Source organism: Salvelinus alpinus, chromosome 10 (assembly GCF_045679555.1).
Source record: "Salvelinus alpinus chromosome 10, SLU_Salpinus.1, whole genome shotgun sequence".
In the NCBI taxonomy this organism is placed as follows: domain Eukaryota; kingdom Metazoa; phylum Chordata; class Actinopteri; order Salmoniformes; family Salmonidae; genus Salvelinus; species Salvelinus alpinus.
The window spans coordinates 65,817,354-65,841,686 of NC_092095.1; the positions used below are offsets into that span (position 1 = coordinate 65,817,354).

General features: G+C 43.7%; 1 protein-coding gene across 2 annotated transcripts; it reads right to left on the reverse strand.

The window, feature by feature from the left end:
• Window positions 1-17,440: 17,440 nt before the first annotated feature.
• Window positions 17,441-21,763, reverse strand: LOC139532649 (putative methyltransferase DDB_G0268948). 2 transcript variants are annotated; one of them, XM_071330552.1, is made up of 7 exons: window positions 21,612-21,763; window positions 20,882-21,042; window positions 20,111-20,324; window positions 19,654-19,757; window positions 18,233-18,370; window positions 17,845-17,899; window positions 17,441-17,772 (listed from the first exon to the last, which is right to left on the reverse strand). In XM_071330552.1, the coding sequence occupies exons 1-7, from the start codon at window positions 21,720-21,722 to the stop codon at window positions 17,719-17,721; spliced, it is 837 nt and encodes a 278-aa protein (XP_071186653.1). In that variant the 5' UTR covers window positions 21,723-21,763; the 3' UTR covers window positions 17,441-17,718. The 2 variants fall into 2 exon arrangements, with proteins under 2 accessions (XP_071186653.1, XP_071186654.1); XM_071330553.1 differs by having other exon boundaries at window positions 17,441-17,899.
• Between the last annotated feature and the right edge of the window lie 2,570 nt (window positions 21,764-24,333).

Consider the following 24,333-nt stretch of genomic DNA (forward strand, 5'->3'; position numbering starts at 1 on the left):
CACCTACCACCTAGCTATGGTAGTTATATTTATCTGTATGGTATGTCTCCTCTCTAACCACCTACCACCTAGCTATGGTAGTTATATTTAGCTGTATGGTATGTCCCCTCTCTAACCACCTACCACCTAGCTATGGTAGTTATATTTAGCTGTATGGTATGTCTCCTCCCTAACCACCTAGCTATGGTAGTTATATTTAGCTGTATGGTATGTCTCCTCTCTAACCACCTAGCTATGGTAGTTATATTTAGCTGTATGGTATGTCCCCTCTCTAACCTCCTACCACCTAGCTATGGTAGTTATATTTAGCTGTATGGTATGTCTCCTCTCTAACCACCTATCACCTAGCTATGGTAGTTATATTTAGCTGTATGGTATGTCTCCTCTCTAATCACCTACCACCTAGCTATGGTAGTTATATTTAGCTGTATGGTATGTCTCCTCTCTAACCACCTAGCTATGGTAGTTATATTTAGCTGTATGGTATGTCTCCTCTCTAACCACCTACCACCTAGCTATGGTAGTTATATTTAGCTGTATGGTATGTCCCCTCTCTAACCCCCTACCACCTAGCTATGGTAGTTATATTTAGCTGTATGGTATGTCTCCTCTCTAAACACCTACCACCTAGCTATGGTAGTTATATTTAGCTGTATGGTATGTCTCCTCTCTAACTCCCTACCACCTAGCTATGGTAGTTATATTTAGCTGAATGGTATGTCTCCTCTCTAACCACCTACCACCTAGCTATGGTAGTTATATTTAGCTGTATGGTATGTCCCCTCTCTAACCCCCTACCACCTAGCTATGGTAGTTATATTTAGCTGTATGGTGTGTCTCATCTCTAACCCCCTACCACCGAGCTATGGTAGTTATATTTAGCTGTATGGTATGTCTCCTCTCTAACCACCTAGCTATGGTAGTTATATTTAGCTGTATGGTATGTCTCCTCTCTAACCCCCTACCACCTAGCTATGGTAGTTATATTTAGCTGTATGGTATGTCTCCTCTCTAACCCCCTACCACCGAGCTATGGTAGTTATATTTAGCTGTATGGTATGTCTCCTCTCTAACCACCTAGCTATAGTAGTTATATTTAGCTGTATGGTATGTCTCTTCTCTAACCACCTACCACCTAGCTATGGTAGTTATATTTAGCTGTATGGTATGTCTCCTCTCTAACCACCTAGCTATGGTAGTTATATTTAGCTGTATGGTATGTCTCCTCTCTAACCACCTAGCTATGGTAGTTATATTTAGCTGTATGGTATGTCTTCTCTCTAACCTCCTAGCTATGGTAGTTATATTTAGCTGTATGGTATGTCTCCTCTCTAACCCCCTACCACCTAGCTATGGTAGTTATATTTAGCTGTATGGTATACTCCTCTCTAACCACCTAGCTATGGTAGTTATATTTAGCTGTATGGTATGTCTCCTCTCTAACCACCTACCACCTAGCTATGGTAGTTATATTTAGCTGTATGGTATGTCTCCTCTCTAACCACCTAGCTATGGTAGTTATATTTAGCTGTATGGTATGTCCCCTCTCTAACCACCTACCACCTAGCTATGGTAGTTATATTTAGCTGTATGGTATGTCCCCTCTCTAACCACCTAGCTATGGTAGTTATATTTAGCTGTATGGTATGTCTCCTCTCTAACCACCTAGCTATGGTAGTTATATTTAGCTGTATGGTATGTCTCCTCTCTAACCACCTAGCTATGGTAGTTATATTTAGCTGTATGGTATGTCCCCTCTCTAACCACCTACCACCTAGCTATGGTAGTTATATTTAGCTGTATGGTATGTCCCCTCTCTAACCACCTAGCTATGGTAGTTATATTTAGCTGTATGGTATGTCTCCTCTCTAACCACCTAGCTATGGTAGTTATATTTAGCTGTATGGTATGTCCCCTCTCTAACCACCTACCACCTAGCTATGGTAGTTATATTTAGCTGTATGGTATGTCCCCTCTCTAACCCCCTACCACCTAGCTATGGTAGTTATATTTAGCTGTATGGTATGTCTCCTCTCTAACCACCTACCACCTAGCTATGGTAGTTATATTTAGCTGTATGGCATGTCTCCTCTCTAACCACCTAGCTATGGTAGTTATATTTAGCTGTATGGTATGTCTCCTCTCTAACCACCTAGCTATGGTAGTTATATTTAGCTGTATGTTATGTCTCCTCTCTAACCACCTAGCTATGGTAGTTATATTTAGCTGTATGGTATGTCCCCTCTCTAACCACCTACCACCTAGCTATGGTAGTTATATTTAGCTGTATGGTATGTCTCCTCTCTAACCACCTACCACCTAGCTATGGTAGTTATATTTAGCTGTATGGTATGTCTCCTCTCTAACCACCTACCACCTAGCTATGGTAGTTATATTTAGCTGTATGTTATGTCTCCTCTCTAACTCCCTACCACCTAGCTATGGTAGTTATATTTAGCTGTATGGTATGTCTCCTCTCTAACTCCCTACCACCTAGCTATGGTAGTTATATTTAGCTGTATGGTATGTCTCCTCTCTAACTCCCTACCACCTAGCTATGGTAGTTATATTTAGCTGTATGGTATGTCTCCTCTCTAAACACCTACCACCTAGCTATGGTAGTTATATTTATCTGTATGGTATGTCTCCTCTCTAACCACCTACCACCTAGCTATGGTAGTTATATTTAGCTGTATGGTATGTCCCCTCTCTAACCACCTACCACCTAGCTATGGTAGTTATATTTAGCTGTATGGTATGTCTCCTCCCTAACCACCTAGCTATGGTAGTTATATTTAGCTGTATGGTATGTCTCCTCTCTAACCACCTAGCTATGGTAGTTATATTTAGCTGTATGGTATGTCCCCTCTCTAACCTCCTACCACCTAGCTATGGTAGTTATATTTAGCTGTATGGTATGTCTCCTCTCTAACCACCTACCACCTAGCTATGGTAGTTATATTTAGCTGTATGGTATGTCTCCTCTCTAATCACCTACCACCTAGCTATGGTAGTTATATTTAGCTGTATGGTATATCTCCTCTCTAACCACCTAGCTATGGTAGTTATATTTAGCTGTATGGTATGTCTCCTCTCTAACCACCTACCACCTAGCTATGGTAGTTATATTTAGCTGTATGGTATGTCCCCTCTCTAACCCCCTACCACCTAGCTATGGTAGTTATATTTAGCTGTATGGTATGTCTCCTCTCTAAACACCTACCACCTAGCTATGGTAGTTATATTTAGCTGTATGGTATGTCTCCTCTCTAACTCCCTACCACCTAGCTATGGTAGTTATATTTAGCTGTATGGTATGTCTCCTCTCTAACTCCCTACCACCTAGCTATGGTAGTTATATTTAGCTGAATGGTATGTCTCCTCTCTAACCACCTACCACCTAGCTATGGTAGTTATATTTAGCTGTATGGTATGTCCCCTCTCTAACCCCCTACCACCTAGCTATGGTAGTTATATTTAGCTGTATGGTGTGTCTCCTCTCTAACCCCCTACCACCGAGCTATGGTAGTTATATTTTGCTGTATGGTATGTCTCCTCTCTAACCACCTAGCTATGGTAGTTATATTTAGCTGTATGGTATGTCTCCTCTCTAACCCCCTACCACCTAGCTATGGTAGTTATATTTAGCTGTATGGTATGTCTCCTCTCTAACTCCCTACCACCTAGCTATAGTAGTTATATTTAGCTGTATGGTATGTCTCTTCTCTAACCACCTACCACCTAGCTATGGTAGTTATATTTAGCTGTATGGTATGTCTCCTCTCTAACCACCTAGCTATGGTAGTTATATTTAGCTGTATGGTATATCTCCTCTCTAACCACCTAGCTATGGTAGTTATATTTAGCTGTATGGTATGTCTCCTCTCTAACCTCCTAGCTATGGTAGTTATATTTAGCTGTATGGTATGTCTCCTCTCTAACCCCCTACCACCTAGCTATGGTAGTTATATTTAGCTGTATGGTATACTCCTCTCTAACCACCTAGCTATGGTAGTTATATTTAGCTGTATGGTATGTCTCCTCTCTAACCACCTACCACCTAGCTATGGTAGTTATATTTAGCTGTATGGTATGTCTCCTCTCTAACCACCTAGCTATGGTAGTTACAGTGGGGAGAACAAGTATTTGATACACTGACGATTTTGCAGGTTTTCCTACTTACAAAGCATGTAGAGGTCTGTAATTTTTATCATAGGTACACTTCAACTGTGAGAGAAGGAATCTAAAACAAAAATCCAGAAAATCACATTGTATGATTTTTAAGTAATTAATTTGCATTTTATTGCATGACATAAGTATTTGATACATCAGAAAAGCAGAACTGAATATTTGGTACAGAAACCTTAGTTTGCAATTACAGAGATCATACGTTTCCTGTAGTTCTTGACCAGGTTTGCACACACTGCAGCAGGGATTTTGGCCCACTCCTCCATACAGACCTTCTCCAGATCCTTCAGGTTTCGGGGCTGTCGCTGGGCAATACGGACTTTCGGCTCCCTCCAAAGATTTTCTATTGGGTTCAGGTCTGGAGACTGGCTAGGCCACTCCAGGACCTTGAGATGCTTCTTACGGAGCCACTCCTTAGTTGCCCTGGCTGTGTGTTTCGGGTCGTTGTCATGCTGGAAGACCCAGCCACGACCCATCTTCAATGCTCTTACTGAGGGAAGGAGGTTGTTGGTCAAGATCTCGCGATACATGGCCCCATCCATCTTCCCCTCAATACGGTGCAGTCGTCCTGTCCCCTTTGCAGAAAAGCATCCCCAAAGAATGATGTTTCCACCTCCATGCTTCACGGTTGGGATGGTGTTCTTGGGGTTGTACTCATCCTTCTATTCCTCCAAACACGGCGAGTGGAGTTTAGAGCAAAAAGCTCTATTTTTGTCTCATCAGACCACATGACCTTCTCCCATTCCTCCTCTGGATCATCCAGATGGTCATTGGCAAACTTCAGACGGGCCTGGACATGCGCTGGCTTGAGCAGGGGGACCTTGCGTGCGCTGCAGGATTTTAATCCATGACGGCGTAGTGTGTTACTAATGGTTTTCTTTGAGACTGTGGTCCCAGCTCTCTTCAGGTCATTGACCAGGTCCTGCCGTGTAGTTCTGGGCTGATCCCTCACATTCCTCATGATCATTGATGCCCCACGAGGTGAGATCTTGCATGGAGCCCCAGACCGAGGGTGATTGACCGTCATCTTGAACTTCTTCCATTTTCTAATAATTGTGCCAACAGTTGTTGCCTTCTCACCAAGCTGCTTGCCTATTGTCCTGTAGCCCATCCCAGCCTTGTACAGGTCTACAATTTATCCCTGATGTCCTTACACAGCTCTCTGGTCTTGGCCATTGTGGAGAGGTTGGAGTCTGTTTGATTGAGTGTGTGGACAGGTGTCTTTTATACAGGTAACGAGTTCAAACAGGTGCAGTTAATACAGGTAATGAGTGGAGAACAGGAGGGCTTCTTAAAGAAAAACTAACAGGTCTGTGAGAGCCGGAATTCTTACTGGTTGGTAGGTGATCAAATACTTATGTCATGCAATAAAATGCAAATTAATTACTTAAAAATCATACAATGTGATTTTCTGGATTTTTGTTTTAGATTCCGTCTCTCACAGTTGAAGTGTACCTATGATAAAAATTACAGACCTCTACATGCTTTGTAAGTAGGAAAACCTGCAAAATCGGCAGTGTATCAAATACTTGTTCTCCCCACTGTATATTTAGCTGTATGGTATGTCCCCTCTCTAACCACCTACCACCTAGCTATGGTAGTTATATTTAGCTGTATGGTATGTCCCCTCTCTAACCACCTAGCTATGGTAGTTATATTTAGCTGTATGGTATGTCCCCTCTCTAACCTCCTACCACCTAGCTATGGTAGTTATATTTAGCTGTATGGTATGTCTCCTCTCTAACCACCTAGCTATGGTAGTTATATTTAGCTGTATGGTATGTCTCCTCTCTAACCACCTACCACCTAGCTATGGTAGTTATATTTAGCTGTATGGTATGTCCCCTCTCTAACCCCCTACCACCTAGCTATGGTAGTTATATTTAGCTGTATGGTATGTCTCCTCTCTAAACACCTACCACCTAGCTATGGTAGTTATATTTAGCTGTATGGTATGTCTCCTCTCTAACCACCTACCACCTAGCTATGGTAGTTATATTTAGCTGTATGGTATGTCTCCTCTCTAACTCCCTACCACCTAGCTATGGTAGTTATATTTAGCTGAATGGTATGTCTCCTCTCTAACCACCTACCACCTAGCTATGGTAGTTATATTTAGCTGTATGGTATGTCCCCTCTCTAACCCCCTACCACCTAGCTATGGTAGTTATATTTAGCTGTATGGTGTGTCTCCTCTCTAACCCCCTACCACCGAGCTATGGTAGTTATATTTTGCTGTATGGTATGTCTCCTCTCTAACCACCTAGCTATGGTAGTTATATTTAGCTGTATGGTATGTCTCCTCTCTAACCCCCTACCACCTAGCTATGGTAGTTATATTTAGCTGTATGGTATTTCTCCTCTCTAACTCCCTACCACCTAGCTATGGTAGTTATATTTAGCTGTATGGTATGTCCCCTCTCTAACCCCCTACCACCTAGCTATGGTAGTTATATTTAGCTGTATGGTGTGTCTCCTCTCTAACCCCCTACCACCGAGCTATGGTAGTTATATTTTGCTGTATGGTATGTCTCCTCTCTAACCACCTAGCTATGGTAGTTATATTTAGCTGTATGGTATGTCTCCTCTCTAACCCCCTACCACCTAGCTATGGTAGTTATATTTAGCTGTATGGTATTTCTCCTCTCTAACTCCCTACCACCTAGCTATAGTAGTTATATTTAGCTGTATGGTATGTCTCCTCTCTAACCACCTAGCTATGGTAGTTATATTTAGCTGTATGGTATATCTCCTCTCTAACCACCTAGCTATGGTAGTTATATTTAGCTGTATGGTATGTCTCCTCTCTAACCTCCTAGCTATGGTAGTTATATTTAGCTGTATGGTATGTCTCCTCTCTAACCCCCTACCACCTAGCTATGGTAGTTATATTTAGCTGTATGGTATACTCCTCTCTAACCACCTAGCTATGGTAGTTATATTTAGCTGTATGGTATGTCTCCTCTCTAACCACCTACCACCTAGCTATGGTAGTTATATTTAGCTGTATGGTATGTCTCCTCTCTAACCACCTAGCTATGGTAGTTATATTTAGCTGTATGGTATGTCCCCTCTCTAACCACCTACCACCTAGCTATGGTAGTTATATTTAGCTGTATGGTATGTCCCCTCTCTAACCACCTAGCTATGGTAGTTATATTTAGCTGTATGGTATGTCTCCTCTCTAACCACCTAGCTATGGTAGTTATATTTAGCTGTATGGTATGTCTCCTCTCTAACCACCTACCACCTAGCTATGGTAGTTATATTTAGCTGTATGGTATGACTCCTCTCTAACCACCTACCACCTAGCTATGGTAGTTATATTTAGCTGTATGGTATGTCTCCTCTCTAATCACCTACCACTTAGCAATGGTAGTTATATTTAGCTGTATGGTATGTCTTCTCTCTAACTCCCTACCACCTAGCTATGGTAGTTATATTTAGCTGTATGGTATGTCTCCTCTCTAACCACCTAACTATGGTAGTTATATTTAGCTGTATGGTATGTCTCCTCTCTAACCACCTACCACCTAGCTATGGTAGTTATATTTAGCTGTATTGTATGACTCCTCTCTAACCACCTAGCTGGTTTGTAGAAATGTTTGCTAATTTATTAAAAAAGAATAACGGCAATATCACATTTATGTAAGTATTCATACCCTTTACTCAATACTTTTTTGAAGCAACTTTGGCTGACATTAAAGCATTGCGTCTTCTTCGGTATGACGTTACGAGCTGTATTTGGGGATTTTCTACCATTCCTCTCTGCAGAGCCTCTCAAGCTCTGTCAGGTTGGATGGGGAGCGTCACTGCACAGCTATTTTCAGGTCTCTCCAGAGATGTTCAACTGGGTTCAAGTCCGGGCTCTGGCTGGGCAACTCAAGGACATTCAGAGACTTGTCCTGAAGCCACTCCTGCGTTGTCTTGGCTGTGTGCTTTGGGTCATTGTCTAGTCTGAGGTCCTGAGAGCTCTGGAGCAGGTTTTCATCAAGGATCTCTCTGTACTTTGCTCCGTTCATCTTTGCCTCAATCCTGACTCGTCTCCCAGTCCCTGCCGCTGAAAAACATCCAGTCAGCATGATGCTGCCACCACCATGCTTCACTGTAGGGATGGTGCCAGGTTTCCTCCAGACGTGACGCTTGGCATTCAGGCCAAAGAGTTCAATATTGGTTTCATCAGACCAGACAATCTTGTTTCTCATGGTCTGAGAGTCTTTAGGTGCCTTTTGGCAAACACCAAGCTGGCTGTCATGTGCCTTTTACTGACGAGTAGCTTCCGTCTGGCCACTCTACCATAAAGGCCTGATTGCTGGAGTGCTGCAGAGATGGCTGTCCTTCTGGAAAGTTCTCCCATCTCCACAGAGGAACTCTGGAGCTCTGTCAGAATGACCATCGGGTTCTTGGTCACCTCCCTGACCAAGCCCCTTCTCCCCTGATTGCTCAGTTTGGCTGGGCAGCCGGCTCTAGGAAGAGTCTTGGTGGTTGCAAACTTCTTCCATTTAAGAATGATGGAGGCCACTGTGTTCTTGAGCACCTTCAATGCTTCAGAAAGGTTTTGGTACCCTTAACCAGATCTATGCCTCGACATAATCTTGTCTCGGAGCTCTACGGCAATTCCTTCACCCTCATGGCTTGTTTTTTGCACTCACATGCACTGTCAACTGTGGGACCTTATATAGACAGGTGTGTGCCTTTCCAAATATTTTCCAATCAATTGAATTTACCACAGGTGGACTCCAATCAAGTTGTAGAAACATCTCAAAGATGATCAATGGAAACAGGATGCACCTGAGCTCAATTTCGAGTCTCATAGCAAAGGGTCTGAATACTTATGTAAATAAGGTATTTCTCTTTTTTAAACAGTTTTCTCTTTGTCATTATGGGGTATTGTGTGTAGATTGATGCTGATTATTATTATTTTAATCAATTTTAGAATAAGACTGAAATGTAACAACATTTTGGAAAAATCAAGCGGTCTGAATACTTTCCAAATGCACTGTATTTAAAAGTTAGAGTTAGTTTTCTCATGCTGTCCCCTAGTTTCAATGTTTTATCCCCCCCTGCAGGCCTTACGAGGAACTGACCAACTGCACTTTTTTCGTGGCACTCAAGATGCACTGCTTCTGGCCCAACAGGCTGATAGACGAACTCTTCATACGCCTCCACCGGGACTACTTTCACGACTGCGCTCTGACCGGCAGGCTGCTGCGGGACCCTCCTATACGTATTTTGGGGCCTTTCATTGGAGTGCCTGTGCTGGTCACTCTGCTCATGACTGCCCTAGTGGTGTGGAGTGGTAAATGCTGCCAGGGAATCGTGTAACTCTCTCATCCTGGGTGAAGGTGCCCCTGGGTACAGAATACAGGTCTAGGATCAGTTTGCCCTGCCAAAATTCTAACTGAATTATTAGCGGAGGAAACGCAAAACTGACCCGAGGCCAGCTTCTTGGGATCAACCTGACCTCTTGGAGAACGAACTCCAGCTTATCTGATAGGGGAGACATGATGGAGGGGACACTGAACTGGGACAACGACAAGCAGAGATACCCAACAGCATACTAAGACTGTCATCTTTCTGTGATGTTTGTTGTACGGTGGCTCATCAATAACCCTAAAATTCCAATTGAAAACATGCATTGTATTGTTGTAAACCACAAAGTGGCCAACCAAGAGAGGGCTAATGTGGTGTAGGGCTAATGTGGTGTAGGGCTAATGTGGTGTAGGGCTAATGTGGTGTAGGGCTAATGTGGTGTAGGGCTAATGTGGTGTAGGGCTAATGTGGTGTAGGGCTAATGTGGTGTAGGGCTAATGTGGTGTAGGGCTAATGTGGTGTAGGGCTAATGTGGTGTAGGGCTAATGTGGTGTAGGGCTAATGTGGTGTAGGGCTAATGTGGTGTAGGGCTAATGTGGTGTAGGGCTAATGTGGTGTAGGGCTAATGTGGTGTAGGGCTAATGTGGTGTAGGGCATGGAGGACAGATAATAAATAGCTTGTATGTCAACATCAATGCAACAACATCAGTAATGTAGCTTTGGGCACCAGCCAAGTCTTTACATGGACTGAATAGATGTATATAAAGGGCTTCATAGAAAAGGCTGTATTTGATCTAGACAGCCATGCCCAGTAGCCACACCTTTAAATCCAACAAAACAGGAAAATACTTCATCAGAATATGTTGTCTTATATTCTACCGTTCCACAATGGATTACAGAGCCATTACCACTGCATGTACTGTCCCTATAGATACATGTGTCTGATTATGTATCAATTATTATCTATTAATGTGCATTCTAAACAGAGAAATAAAGAACAACAAATACTAATATGATAAAAGTGAAATAAGAAATTGTTTTTGGCTATCCATTTATTTTGATATCAATATGATATTTGTTTGATATCCAAACATGAATGAGAACAGAATTGAAGTCCCACCTGAGGAGTGTAGAGACGCCCCTTCAGCCCACAGCCAGAACCAATACATCTCTGCCCAGCACTGTGTCATGCTACCATCCACCTACTACCATATCTATCAGATTCAGGAGTCAGAGTACTCCAACATCCCAGTACACACACCTGTGTGGAGAAGTATCAAAAATACATTACAATATGAACCATTCAAAAACAACCGGCTATTCTCATACTGTGGTGGGCAGAAGAAGAAGGCACACGTACGCACGCACACACACACACACACACACACACGCACGCACACACACACACGACACACACACACACACACACACACGCACACACACACACACACACACACACACACACACACACACACACACACACACACACACACACACACACACACACACACACACATTTGTCTTGTTTTATGAAAAGGCAGTCAGCACGCCACACAATGAGTCAGCACACCAGAGGGCCCTGGGTCTCCCTGAAGGAGAATGGAAGAAATTAAAAGATTAAAAGCCGCTTTGATTGACAGCTCGCCTTAACACAAGTGGCAGAATATAGTCCCAAAGCCAGCTCGCCATAGCAACGGGGTTATTAATCTCAATGTGACTGCAGTAAAAAGGCCTCGGTCCCACCTATCTGAGATATCTACTGCAGCCTTCATCCTCCACATACAACATGCGTTCTGCCAGTCACATTCTGTTAAAGGTCCCCAAAGCACACACATCCCTGGGCTGCTCGTCTTTTCAGTTCGCTGCAGCTAGCGACTGGAACGAGCTGCAACAAACACTCAAACTGGACAGTTTTATCTCCATCTCTTCATTCAATGACTCAATCATGGACACTCTTACTGACAGTTGTTGCTGGTTCGCATTATGTATTGTTGTCTCTATCTTCTTTCCCTTTGTGCTGTTGTCTGTGCACAATAATGTTTGTACCATGTTTTGTGCTGCTACCATGTTGTGCAGCTGCCATGTTGTGTTGCTACCATGTTGTTGTCATGTGGTGTTGCTACCATGTTGTTGTCATGATGTGTTGCTACCATGTTGTTGTCATGTTGTGTTGCTACCATGCTGTGTTGTCATGTGTTGCTGCCTTGCTATGTTGTTGTCTTAGGTCTCTCTTTATGTAGTGTTGTGTTGTCTCTCTTGTCGTGATGTGTGTTTTGTCCTATATTTATTTATGTATATTTTTTTATCCCAGCCCCCGTCCCCGCAGGAGGCCTTTTGCCTTTTGGTAAGCCGTCATTGTAAATAAGAATGTGTTCTTAACTGACTTGTCTAGTTAAATAAAAAATATATTTTTTTAAATGGACATGAATTAAAGCCTGGGCCCAGAGCTATAGCAATATGGCCGCTGTCCACTCCCTGTGGAGAAGGTGTGATCTATTATGTACCCAGCTGAACTGTTCACGTGTGTGTGTGTGTGTGTGTGTGTGTGTGTGTGTGTGTGTGTGTGTGTGTGTGTGTGTGTGAGAGAGAGAGAGAGAGAGAGAGAGAGAGAGAGAGAGAGAGAGAGAGAGAGAGAGAGAGAGAGAGAGAGAGAGAGAGAGAGAGAGAGAGAGAGAGAGAGAGAGAGAGAGAGAGAGAGAGAGAGAGAGAGAGAGAGAGAGAGAGAGAGAGAGAGAGAGAGAGAGAGAGAGAGAGAGAGAGAGAGAGAGAGAGAGAGAGAGAGAGAGAGAGAGAGAGAGAGAAAACAGGCCAGATGGGCTTGATAAGTGAAACCTCACATTAACATCTTACCTACAGTGATATAATCTAAAGGAATGTACAGAGGTGAAGCCTAAAGGAACCTACAGAGATGAAGCCTAAAGGAATATACAGAGATGAAGCCTAAAGGAATGTACAGAGATGAAGCCTAAAGGAATGTACAGAGATGAAGCCTAAAGGAATGTACAGAGATGAAGCCTAAAGGAATATACAGAGATGAAGCCTAAAGGAATATACAGAGATGAAGCCTAAAGGAATATACAGATGAAGCCTAAAGGAATGTACAGAGATGAAGCCCAAAGGAATATACAGAGATGAAGCCTAAAGGAATGTACAGAGATGAAGCCTAAAGGAATGTACAGAGATGAAGCCTAAAGGAATATACAGAGATGAAGCCTAAAGGAATATACAGAGATGAAGCCTAAAGAAATGTACAGAGATGAAGCCTAAAGGAATGTACAGAGATGAAGCCTAAAGGAATATACAGAGATGAAGCCTAAAGGAATGTACAGAGATGAAGCCTAAAGGAATGTACAGAGATGAAGCCTAAAGGAATGTACAGAGATGAAGCCTAAAGGAATATACAGAGATGAAGCCTAAAGGAATGTACAGAGATGAAGCCTAAAGGAATGTACAGAGATGAAGCCTATAGGAATAAACAGAGATGAAGCCTAAAGGAATGTACAGAGATGAAGCCTAAAGGAATGTACAGAGATGAAGCCTAAAGGAATGTACAGAGATGAAGTCTAAAGGAATGTACAGAGATGAAGCCTAAAGGAATATACAGAGATGAAGCCTAAAGGAATGTACAGAGATGAAGGCTAAAGGAATATACAGAGATGAAGCCTAAAGGAATGTACAGAGATGAAGCCTAAAGGAATGTACAGAGATGAAGCCTAAAGGAATATACAGAGATGAAGCCTAAAGGAATGTACAGAGATGAAGCCTAAAGGAATGTACAGAGATGAAGCCTAAAGGAATATACAGAGATGAAGCCTAAAGGAATGTACAGAGATGAAGCCTAAAGGAATGTACAGAGATGAAGCCTAAAGGAATGTACAGAGATGAAGCCTAAAGGAATGTACAGAGATGAAGCCTAAAGGAATGTACAGAGATGAAGCCTAAAGGAATATACAGAGATGAAGCCTAAAGGAATGTACAGAGATGAAGCCTAAAGGAATGTACAGAGATGAAGCCTAAAGGAATATACAGAGATGAAGCCTAAAGGAATGTACAGAGATGAAGCCTAAAGGAATGTACAGAGATGAAGCCTAAAGGAATGTACAGAGATGAAGCCTAAAGGAATGTACAGAGATGAAGCCTAAAGGAATGTACAGAGATGAAGTCTAAAGGAATATACAGAGATGAAGCCTAAAGGAATGTACAGAGATGAAGGCTAAAGGAATGTACAGAGATGAAGCCTAAAGGAATGTACAGAGATGAAGCCTATAGGAATGTACAGAGATAAAGCCTAAAGGAATGTAGAGATGAAGCCTAAAGGAATGTACAGAGATGAAGCCTAAAGGAACGTACAGAGATGAAGCCTAAAGGAATGTACAGAGATGAAGCCTAAAGGAATATACAGAGATGAAGCCTAAAGGAATATACAGAGATGAAGCCTAAAGGAATATACAGATGAAGCCTAAAGGAATGTACAGAGATGAAGCCTAAAGGAATATACAGAGATGAAGCCTAAAGGAATGTACAGAGATGAAGCCTAAAGGAATGTACAGAGATGAAGCCTAAAGGAATGTACAGAGATGAAGCCTAAAGGAATATACAGAGATGAAGCCTAAAGGAATATACAGAGATGAAGCCTAAAGAAATGTACAGAGATGAAGCCTAAAGGAATGTACAGAGATGAAGCCTAAAGGAATATACAGAGATGAAGCCTAAAGGAATGTACAGAGATGAAGCCTAAAGGAATATACAGAGATGAAGCCTAAAGGAATGTACAGAGATGAAGCCTAAAGGAATATACAGAGATGAAGCCTAAAGGAATGTACAGAGATGAAGCCTAAAGGAATGTACAGAGATGAAGCCTATAGGAATAAACAGAGATGAAGCCTATAGGAATAAACAGAGATGAAGCCTAAAGGAATGTACAGAGATGAAGCCTAAAGGAATGTACAGAGATGAAGCCTAAAGGAATGTACAGAGATGAAGCCTAAAGGAATGTACAGAGATGAAGTCTAAAGGAATGTACAGAGATGAAGCCTAAAGGAATATACAGAGATGAAGCCTAAAGGAATGTACAGAGATGAAGCCTAAAGGAATATACAGAGATGAAGCCTAAAGGAATGTACAGAGATGAAGCCTAAAGGAATGTACAGAGATGAAGCCTAAAGGAATATACAGAGATGAAGCCTAAAGGAATGTACAGAGATGAAGCCTAAAGGAATGTACAGAGATGAAGCCTAAAGGAATATACAGAGATGAAGCCTAAAGGAATGTACAGAGATGAAGTCTAAAGGAATGTACAGAGATGAAGCCTAAAGGAATGTACAGAGATGAAGCCTAAAGGAATGTACAGAGATGAAGTCTAAAGGAATATACAGAGATGAAGCCTAAAGGAATGTACAGAGATGAAGCCTAAAGGAATGTACAGAGATGAAGCCTAAAGGAATGTACAGAGATGAAGCCTATAGGAATAAACAGAGATGAAGCCTAAAGGAATGTAGAGATGAAGCCTAAAGGAATGTACAGAGATGAAGCCTAAAGGAACGTACAGAGATGAAGCCTATAGGAATAAACAGAGATGAAGCCTAAAGGAACGTACAGAGATGAAGGCTAAATGAATGTACAGAGATGAAGCCTAAATGAATGTACAGAGATGAAGCCTAAATGAATGTACAGAGATGAAGCCTAAATGAATGTACAGCCTAAAATAGCCTTATAACACCTTACAAACACTGTCACCTATTGAGCCAAATCGAATAGAGCGGTAAGTGATTGTAATGAGTTACAGGAATGCAATCAGAAAACATTAGCCAGTGAGTTCGCACTGTTTGATTGAATCATTAGGAATGTAATGGATGTGTGATGACCACCTGTGGAGTGCACATGCATTGGTCCTTATCAGTATCGTCATGGTGACTGACCGACCTTGTTGTTAAGCATCTGGGGATCAGCGTTCTATGTATTAGCTGTCATTAGTAAGATAATGACTTTGAGATTGGTATGGAAAGCAGACCATGGTGACTTAGGGAGAGAGGAAGAAAGTGAATAAAATTGTAAAGTGATAGTGGAAACATCCCGAGACCTGATGCCAATGAATCAGGAGAACCACTCGCACGTAGCTTATTCATAGCTATTTATAAGTCCTCTCATCTTCCACACTAAGCCACCCACTGTCTCAAACCCACACCATCACCCAGAAAGCCCTCTGGCTCCCTATTACCCCTGTCTCAGCTGTCCTGCTGTCAGCTTGGCTATATGATCATTATGGTGGTTCCAGACACTAGTCCCAGACATGGGGCTCCAACCTCAGCCACAGGCAGAGACTAATAGCCCGGTAACACTAAGTTAAAGTAACTCTAGTCCTTAGAGAGGAGGGGAAGATGGTACGGTAGGCATCTGACATTACATCTGAAGAGGAGAAACACAACTGATATAAAGGACCTGGGGTGTATTCAATGAACTAAAGTTTTTTCTGAACTAAAGTTTTTTCTACGGTGTGCACTAATGAATACACCCCTGTAGTCTCAGGGAAGCTACCTCAGAGAAGGCTTGTTGAACGCTTCCATGTTGAGGCCTGGAGTCAGAGTTTAGTGGATCAGGTATACCCAGGTGGCTATGAGTTGTGGCTATGAGTTGTGGCTATGTTGTGGTTATGAGTTGTGGCTATGAGTTGTGGCCATGAGTTGGGTCTATGTTGTGGCTATGAGTTGTGGCTATGAGTTGGGTCTATGTTGTGGCTATGAGTTGGGGCTATGTTGTGGCTATGAGTTGGGGCTATGAGTTGGGTCTATGAGTTGGGTCTATGAGTTGGGGCTATGAGTTGAGTCTATGTTGTGGCTATGAGTTGGAGCTATGAGTTGGGTCTATGAGTTGGGGCTATGAGTTGGGGCTATGTTGTGGCTAGGAGTTGGGGCTATGAGTTGGGTCTATGAGTTGGGTCTATGAGTTGGGGCTATGAGTCGGGGCTAAGAGTTGGGTCTATGAGTTGGGGCTATGAGTCGGGGCTAAGAGTTGGGTCTATGAGTTGAGTCTATGTTGTGGCTATGAGTTGGAGCTATGAGTTGGGTCTATGTTGTGGCTATGAGTTGTGGCTATGAGTTGTGGCTATGTTGTGGTTATGAGTTGTGGCTATGAGTTGTGGCTATATGTTGTGGCTATGAGTTGGGGCTATGAGTTGGGGCTATGAGTTGGGTCTATGAGTTGGGGCTATGAGTTGAGTCTATGTTGTGGCTATGAGTTGGAGCTATGAGTTGGGTCTATGAGGTGGGGCTATGAGGTGGGGCTATGAGTTGGGGCCATAAGGTGGGGCTATGAGGTGGGACTATGAGGTGGGTCTATGAGTTGGGGCTATGAGTTGGGGCTATGAGGTGGGGCTATGAGGTGGGGCTATGAGTTGGGGCTATGAGGTGGGGCTATGAGTTGGGACTATGAGGTGGGGCTATGAGGTGGGGCTATGAGTTGGGGCTATGAGTTGGGGCTATGAGGTGGGGCTATGAGGTGGGGCTATGAGTTGGGGCTATGAGTTGGAGCTATGAGTTGGAGCTATGAGTTGGGGCTATGAGGTGGGGCTATGAGTTGGGGCTATGAGGTGGGACTGTGAGTTGGAGCTATGAGTTGGGGCTATGAGGTGGGGCTATGAGTTGGGGCTATGAGGTGGGACTGTGAGTTGGGGCTATGAGGTGGGACTATGAGTTGATTTTGGGCCATGAGATGGGGCTATGAGGTGAGGTAGGGAAAGTATTACTTTATTCTACCACTAGGGGCACCATATGGCATTTCAGATGGTGAGACCTCACTACTGTCAGAGACTGACTCCTGCCAGGCAGGATCTCAGTGCTACTCCTCTGAAAACACATGCACACACACACATCAGCCTCAACACTCAGAGGGACACAGAGGGAGCATGTGTGAGCGCATACGCAAGAGGCTGGAGACATCAGACTGTGTGTTCAGAACGCAAACCACTGTAATGACCAGTTACAGTTAATTTTACAGTAAACCAGAGAAGACCATTGTATTTTAACAAGCTGTTTCTTTATAAAACAAGAAATGGTTGAGCTCTTCGGGTATCCAGACTATTCTGAAACGTCGTAAACATCTTCTTTAGGTGGTATTGGAGCTCATGTCGGTTCACTTCTCATTTTGACTTTGATGGACGAATGATTTAAGTTGCATGTAACATGTGGTCTTGTTTGTTGGAATGTGTAACCCCTCTTTTAGTTATTTAATTTTGCCATTAGATGCAACAGAAAACATCAAGGGAAGATGAGGGTCTGTAGGGTTTGCTGCTTCTTTGCCTCCAGATCAGGCTGCAGCAGGTTTGCAGGCCAGCCAGTAGAAATACTTGACCACCACTGTGATCTCTGTGTCTGGATTCGACTCCCCCATCACAGACAGCAACCTAGGCCAGAAGAGGAGGGGTGGAACAGAGTGAGTGACAGTCAAAGAAGATGGTCATCAATTCACTCAGATTTTCTTAGAGATGAGAAATTCAACTAATTTCAAACCAACCTGCACTGCAGTATTTATGGAATTGTGTTCAAATGTTTATATATATAAACCTGTAAGCAGATGAGTCTCCCCTCATAGATAGTTGCTTCCAGCGTTCATAATTGTAATAGAAGTGTGCAGACAGTAGTTTGTAAAAATAAACATGGCGTAAACATTGCTAAAGGCACATTCAATTTAATTCCAGCCTGTAAATAATGTTGAGCACCTGTATGCTGAAGCTCACCTGTTCCTGAAGGCCTGGGAGACCTTGTGGGCTTCCACTGGATCCTGCTTCAGCAACGCCCGATAGCTAGAGAAGGTCTCCACCATGCCGATGTAGCCACTCAGAGGCATCGGGCTCCTCATCCGCAGACACTCATGCCTGGAAAGAGCAACACAAAAACACTGAACAAAATAAGAATACTATTTTATGCTAAGCTAGGCCGGGCTATTCTATGCTAGGCTAAGCTATGCTATTCTATGATACTCTAGACCAGGCTATGCTATGCTAGGCTAGGCTATGGTATGCTAGTATACTAATATTCAGGGCAATCATAAAGTATTCCGAGCCCTTAACCCCTCCACATTTTATTAAGTTACAACCTTATTCTAAAATATATATTTTTTTAAGTATTCAGACCCTTTAGTCAGGACTTTGTTGAAGCACCTTAGGAAGCGATTGAGTCTTCTTGGGTATGATGCTACAAGCTTGGCACGCCTGTATTTGGGGAGTTTCTCCCATTCCTCTCTGCATATCCTCGCATGCTCTGTCAGGTTGGATGGTGAGCGTTGCTGCACAGCTATTTTCAGGTCTCTCCAGAAGTGTATGATCGGGTTCAGGTCCGGGCTCTGGCTGGGCCACACAAGGATATTCAGAGACTTGTCCTGAAGCTACTCCAGCGTTGTCTTGACTGTTTGCTTAGGGTCTTTGTCCTGTTGGAAGGTGAACCTTCGCCCAAGTCTGAGGTCCGGAGGAGCAGGTTTTCATCAAGGATTTGCTCTGTTCATCTTTCCCTCGATCCTGACTAGTCTCCTATACCCTGCCACTGAAAAACATCCAAACAGCATGATACTGCCACCACCATGCTTCACAGTAGGGATGGTGCCAGGTTTCCTCCAGACGTGACACTTGGCATTCAGGCCAAAGAGTTCAATCTTGGTTTCATCAGACCAAAGAATATTGTTTCTCATGGTTTGAGAGTCTTTAGGTGCCTTTTGGCAAATGTCAAGTGGGCTGTCATATATATATATATTTATATTTAACCTTTATTTAAACAGGTGTGTGCCTCTCCAAATCATGTCAAAATCCCCAAAAATTACCACAGGTGGATTCCAGTCAAGTTGTAGAAACATCTCAAGGATGATCAATTAAACGGGATGCACCTGAGCTCAATATCATAGCAAATGGTGTGAATACTTACGTAAAGATTTGCAAAAATGTCTAAAAACATGTTTTTGCTTCATCATTGTGGGGTATTGTGCATAGATTGCTGAGGAATTTTTATTTATTTAATCCATTTTAGAATAAGGCTGTAACGTAACAAAATGTGGAAAACGTCAAGGGGTCTGAATACTTTCTGAAGGCACTGTGTACACAGTAGACACAGAGACAGCAAGATATACAGTAGTAGTGTTTGGATACCTTGGCTGTTCAGCAGCACTCACCACTCTTTGTCTGGGTACGGGCATGAGTCATACATCTGTTTGTAGAGAGGGACAGTGGTAGTACCTATGTGGCCACTGCGAAATGGCAGCAGGATCTTGTAGAACTGGAGGGGAACATGAATAAGGTAGTATTTTTTTTCTGTTGTTTTCGTACTCTGAATTACTTTCCCATTGTTTCCTTACTCTGAAGTCACAAAGTTTGCACACTTCATAGAAGGCCAGATCCCAGTGTACATTGAACTCAGAGAGTGTTACGTTTAACCCTTTCACAGAGTACATATGAGTCCCAATTATCCAGCGTTAAAATGGTTAATTTAACACTGAGATAGTGGGACTTCTGTACATAGTCAGTTGGTCAGTTGATTGTATGTGATGTTGTCTCCATCTGGAGCAGCCTACTATTTTTAATTATCTTATAAACTAAATCAATCAATTCCTCAGTGGTTTGTTATCTGACCTGATGACAGATGTCAGTAAGAGTGTGTGAGTGTTGTCCGAACTCCAGGTCCATGTCCAGGGTGTAACTGATCAGGGCCAGACACCCTCTGGGCTTCAGCAGCCTGTCTGCCTCCTGGAGGAACCGTGGACGGTCGAACCAGTGGGCCGCGGTCATGGACGTCACCAAGTCTGCCCCGCCGTCAGCAAACGGTAACTCCTCTGCAGGACACTGCCTGTGGGGTTATGGGAGATGTGAGACAATGTATGCACGCTGGTTAAAGGGTTACACATTTTGGATGTTTAACTGGTGACGTTTGGCCCTCAAAGTGTCTGAGTTAATTATGTTACTAGTTAAAACTACAGGTATGTTTCAATGGGGTAGGGAATACCTAGGATAGGATAAAGTAATCCTTCTAACCCCCCCCCCTTAAAAGAGTTAGATGCACTATTGTAAAGTGGTTGTTCCACTGGATATCATAAGGTGAATGCACCAACTTGTAAGTCGCTCTGGATAAGAGCGTCTGCTAAATGACTTAAATGTAAATGTAAATGTAGGGTATCAAAAACATGATAATTACATCTAAATATGAAGAAGGAATGAATGAATACTTCATTGTCCAATAGACACTGTTGTCTGCCAACAGTACCAACATTCCTGACAGACATATAACACATCACAATACATACTACACTTCACTTAGAAAAGTATGACCTTGGATTGACCTTGATCCTTGATAGGACAACAAAGCAATTCCCGCCCACTATCCTGCGTGCCCCTCCCCCTTCTCACCTGTAGCAGATATTTGGGGCGCTGCTATTGGCCAGAGCCACCTCCAGCTGGGCGGGGCTGATGTCTGTCCCGATCACCTGGGTAAAGTGAGGTGCCAGTAGAAGTGTCCCCTGTCCCGAGCCACAGCCTACGTCCACGGCGAGGTCAAACGGCCTTCCTTTCTGAAGTGACAATAACATCGGAAGTCAGCGTTATATCAGCGTTACATCAGCGTTATATCAGCGTTATCTCAGCGTTATATCAGCATTATATCAGCATTATATCAGCGTTACATCAGCGTTATATCAGCATTATATCAGCATTATATCAGCGTTATATCAGCGTTACATCAGCGTTATATCAGCGTTACATCAGCGTTACATCAGCGTTACATCAGCGTTATATCAGCGTTACATCAGCGTTATACAGTTTGTGAAAAAACAAATTACGCTATTAAATCCAGATAGGCACAATTATAGCAGCCAAATACATACGATTAGATCGGTTTGGGCTTACACAATCGTGAACAATTTTTGTTCACAAAAATCATTCGAACAGGGCAAGGGTCTAGGGGCAAACTACATTCCCTGCACACGCTCGTACGCACACGCACACACACACACACACACACACACACACACACACACACACACACACACACACACACACACACACACACACACACACACACACACACACACACACACACACACACACACACACACACACACACACACACACACGCCCCTACCATATTCTCCAGAAATCCCAGTATCTCTGTGATCAGTTCCTGTGGGGGGGACACCCTGTACCTCAGGTAGGAAGCTGCGTGTTCTTTGCCCTCAAAGCGGTGGTGAGCCATGTTACCGTGCTGTTGCCGTGCTGAGTCAGAATGAGAGAGAGAGTTCTGAAGACACTGACTACCTTTGGGACACTAACATCAGACACAGAGGTTGTTTATTAACCACCAGGGCTTCGTCCCAAATGATCTCTCCTTCCTCCCAAAGTGTGCACTTGTTCACTTCCCTTTGCTAATTTCAAAGGAAATATAACTGGTATAAGACATACTGTGGAAAACCCCTCAAGCCCATGTTTCCACCAATACAATGCGTTTAGATCTGTGGTAGTGAACGAGTGCAGGGAACGAGTGTACACTTTAGGAGAAAGGAGATATTATTGGGATGCACTCCCCAATTCAATCCAATGCAGGTAAAGGAAACCACACTATTTTGCTACACTTCCTTCGGAGGACAGAAGAGGTCAGTATTAGACAGAGTATGCCCCGTAGGAGCTGGGGCTGTGGCTGGGGCTGGGGCTGGGATTGGGGACAGAGACAGACAGAGACAGAGACAGAGACAGAGAGCAGGGATAGAGACAGAGACAGAGACAGAGAGCAGGGACAGGGACAGAGACAGAGACAGAGACAGAGAGCAGGGACAGGGACAGAGAGCAGAGACAGAGACAGAGAGCAGGGACAGGGACAGGGACAGGGACAGGGACAGGGACAGGGACAGGGACAGGGACAGGGACAGGGACAGAGAGCAGAGACAGAGACAGAGAGCAGGGACAGGGACAGAGAGCAGAGACAGAGACAGAGAGTAGGGACAGGGACAGGGACAGGAACAGAGAGCAGAGACAGAGACAGAGAGCAGGGACAGGGACAGGAACAGAGAGCAGAGACAGAGACATATGGGTACATATGAGATCAACAGCCTTCACAGATTGAATCCAGTCATATAAAATCAAATCAAATCAAATCAAATTGTATTAGTCACATACACATGGTTAGCAGATGTTAATGCGAGTGTAGCGAAATGCTTGTGCTTCTAGTTCCGACAATGCAGTAATAACCAACAGTAATCTAACCTAACAATTCCACACTACTACCTTACACACACACACAAGTGTAAAGGGATAAAGAATATGTACATAAAGATATATGAATGAGTGGTGGTACAGAACGGCATGGCAGATGCAGTAGATGGTATAGAGTACGGTATATACGTATGAGATGAGTACTGTAGGGTATGTAAACATAAAGTGGCATAGTTTAAAGTGGCTAGTGGTACATGTATTGCATAAAGATGGCAAGATGCAGTAGATGATATAGAGTACAGTATATACATATGAGATGGGTAATGTAGGGTATGTAAACATTGTATTAAGTGGCATTGCTTAAAGTGGCTAGTGGTACATTTTTACATAATTTCCATCAATTCCCATTTTTAAAGTGGCTGGAGTTGAGTCAGTATGTTGGCAGCGGCCGCTAAATGTTAGTGGTGGCTGTTTAACAGTCTGATGGCCTTGAGATAGAAGCTGTTTTTCAGTCTCTCGGTCCCTGCTTTGATGCACCTGTACTGACCTCGCCTTCTGGATGATAGCGGGGTGAACAGGCAGTGGCTTGGGTGGTTGTTGTCCTTGATGATCTTTATGGCCTTCCTGTGACATCGGGTGGTGTAGGTGTCCTGGAGGGCAGGTAGTTTGCCCCTGGTGATGCGTTCTGCAGACCTCACTACCCTCTGGAGAGCCTTACGGTTGTGGGCGGAGCAGTTGCCGTACCAGGCGGTGATACAGCCCGACAGGATGCTCTCGATTGTGCATCTGTAGAAGTTTGTGAGTGCTTTTGGTGACAAGCCGAATTTCTTCAGCCTCCTGAGGTTGAAGAGGCGCTGCTGCGCCTTCTTCACAACGCTGTCTGTGTGGGTGGACCAATTCAGTTTGTCCGTGATGTGTACACCGAGGAACTTAAAACTTTCCACCTTCTCCACTACTGACCCGTCGATGTGGATAGGGGGGTGCTCCCTCTGCTGTTTCCTGAAGTCCACAATCATCTCCTTTGTTTTGTTGACGTTGAGTATGAGGTTATTTTCCTGACACCACACTCCGAGGGCCCTCACCTCCTCCCTGTAGGCCGTCTCGTCGTTGTTGGTAATCAAGCCTACCACTGTAGTGTCATCCGCAAACTTGATGATTGAGTTGGAGGCGTGCATGGCCACGCAGTCGTGGGTGAACAGGGAGTACAGGAGAGGGCTCAGAACGCACCCTTGTGGGGCCCCAGTGTTGAGGATCAGCGGGGTGGAGATGTTGTTACCTACTCTCACCACCTGGGGGCGGCCCGTCAGGAAGTCCAGGACCCAGTTGCACAGGGCGGGGTCGAGACCCAGGGTCTCGAGCTTGATGACGAGTTTGGAGGGTACTATGGTGTTAAATGCTGAGCTGTAATCGATGAACAGCATTCTCACATGGGTATTCCTCTTGTCCAGATGGGTTAGGGCAGTGTGCAGTGTGGTTGCGATTGCGTCGTCTGTGGACCTATTGGGTCGGTAAGCAAATTGGAGTGGGTCTAGGGTGTCCGGTAGGGTGGAGGTGATATGGTCCTTGACTAGTCTCTCAAAGCACTTCATGATGACGGAAGTGAGTGCTACGGGGCGGTAGTCGTTTAGCTCAGTTACCTTAGCTTTCTTGGGAACAGG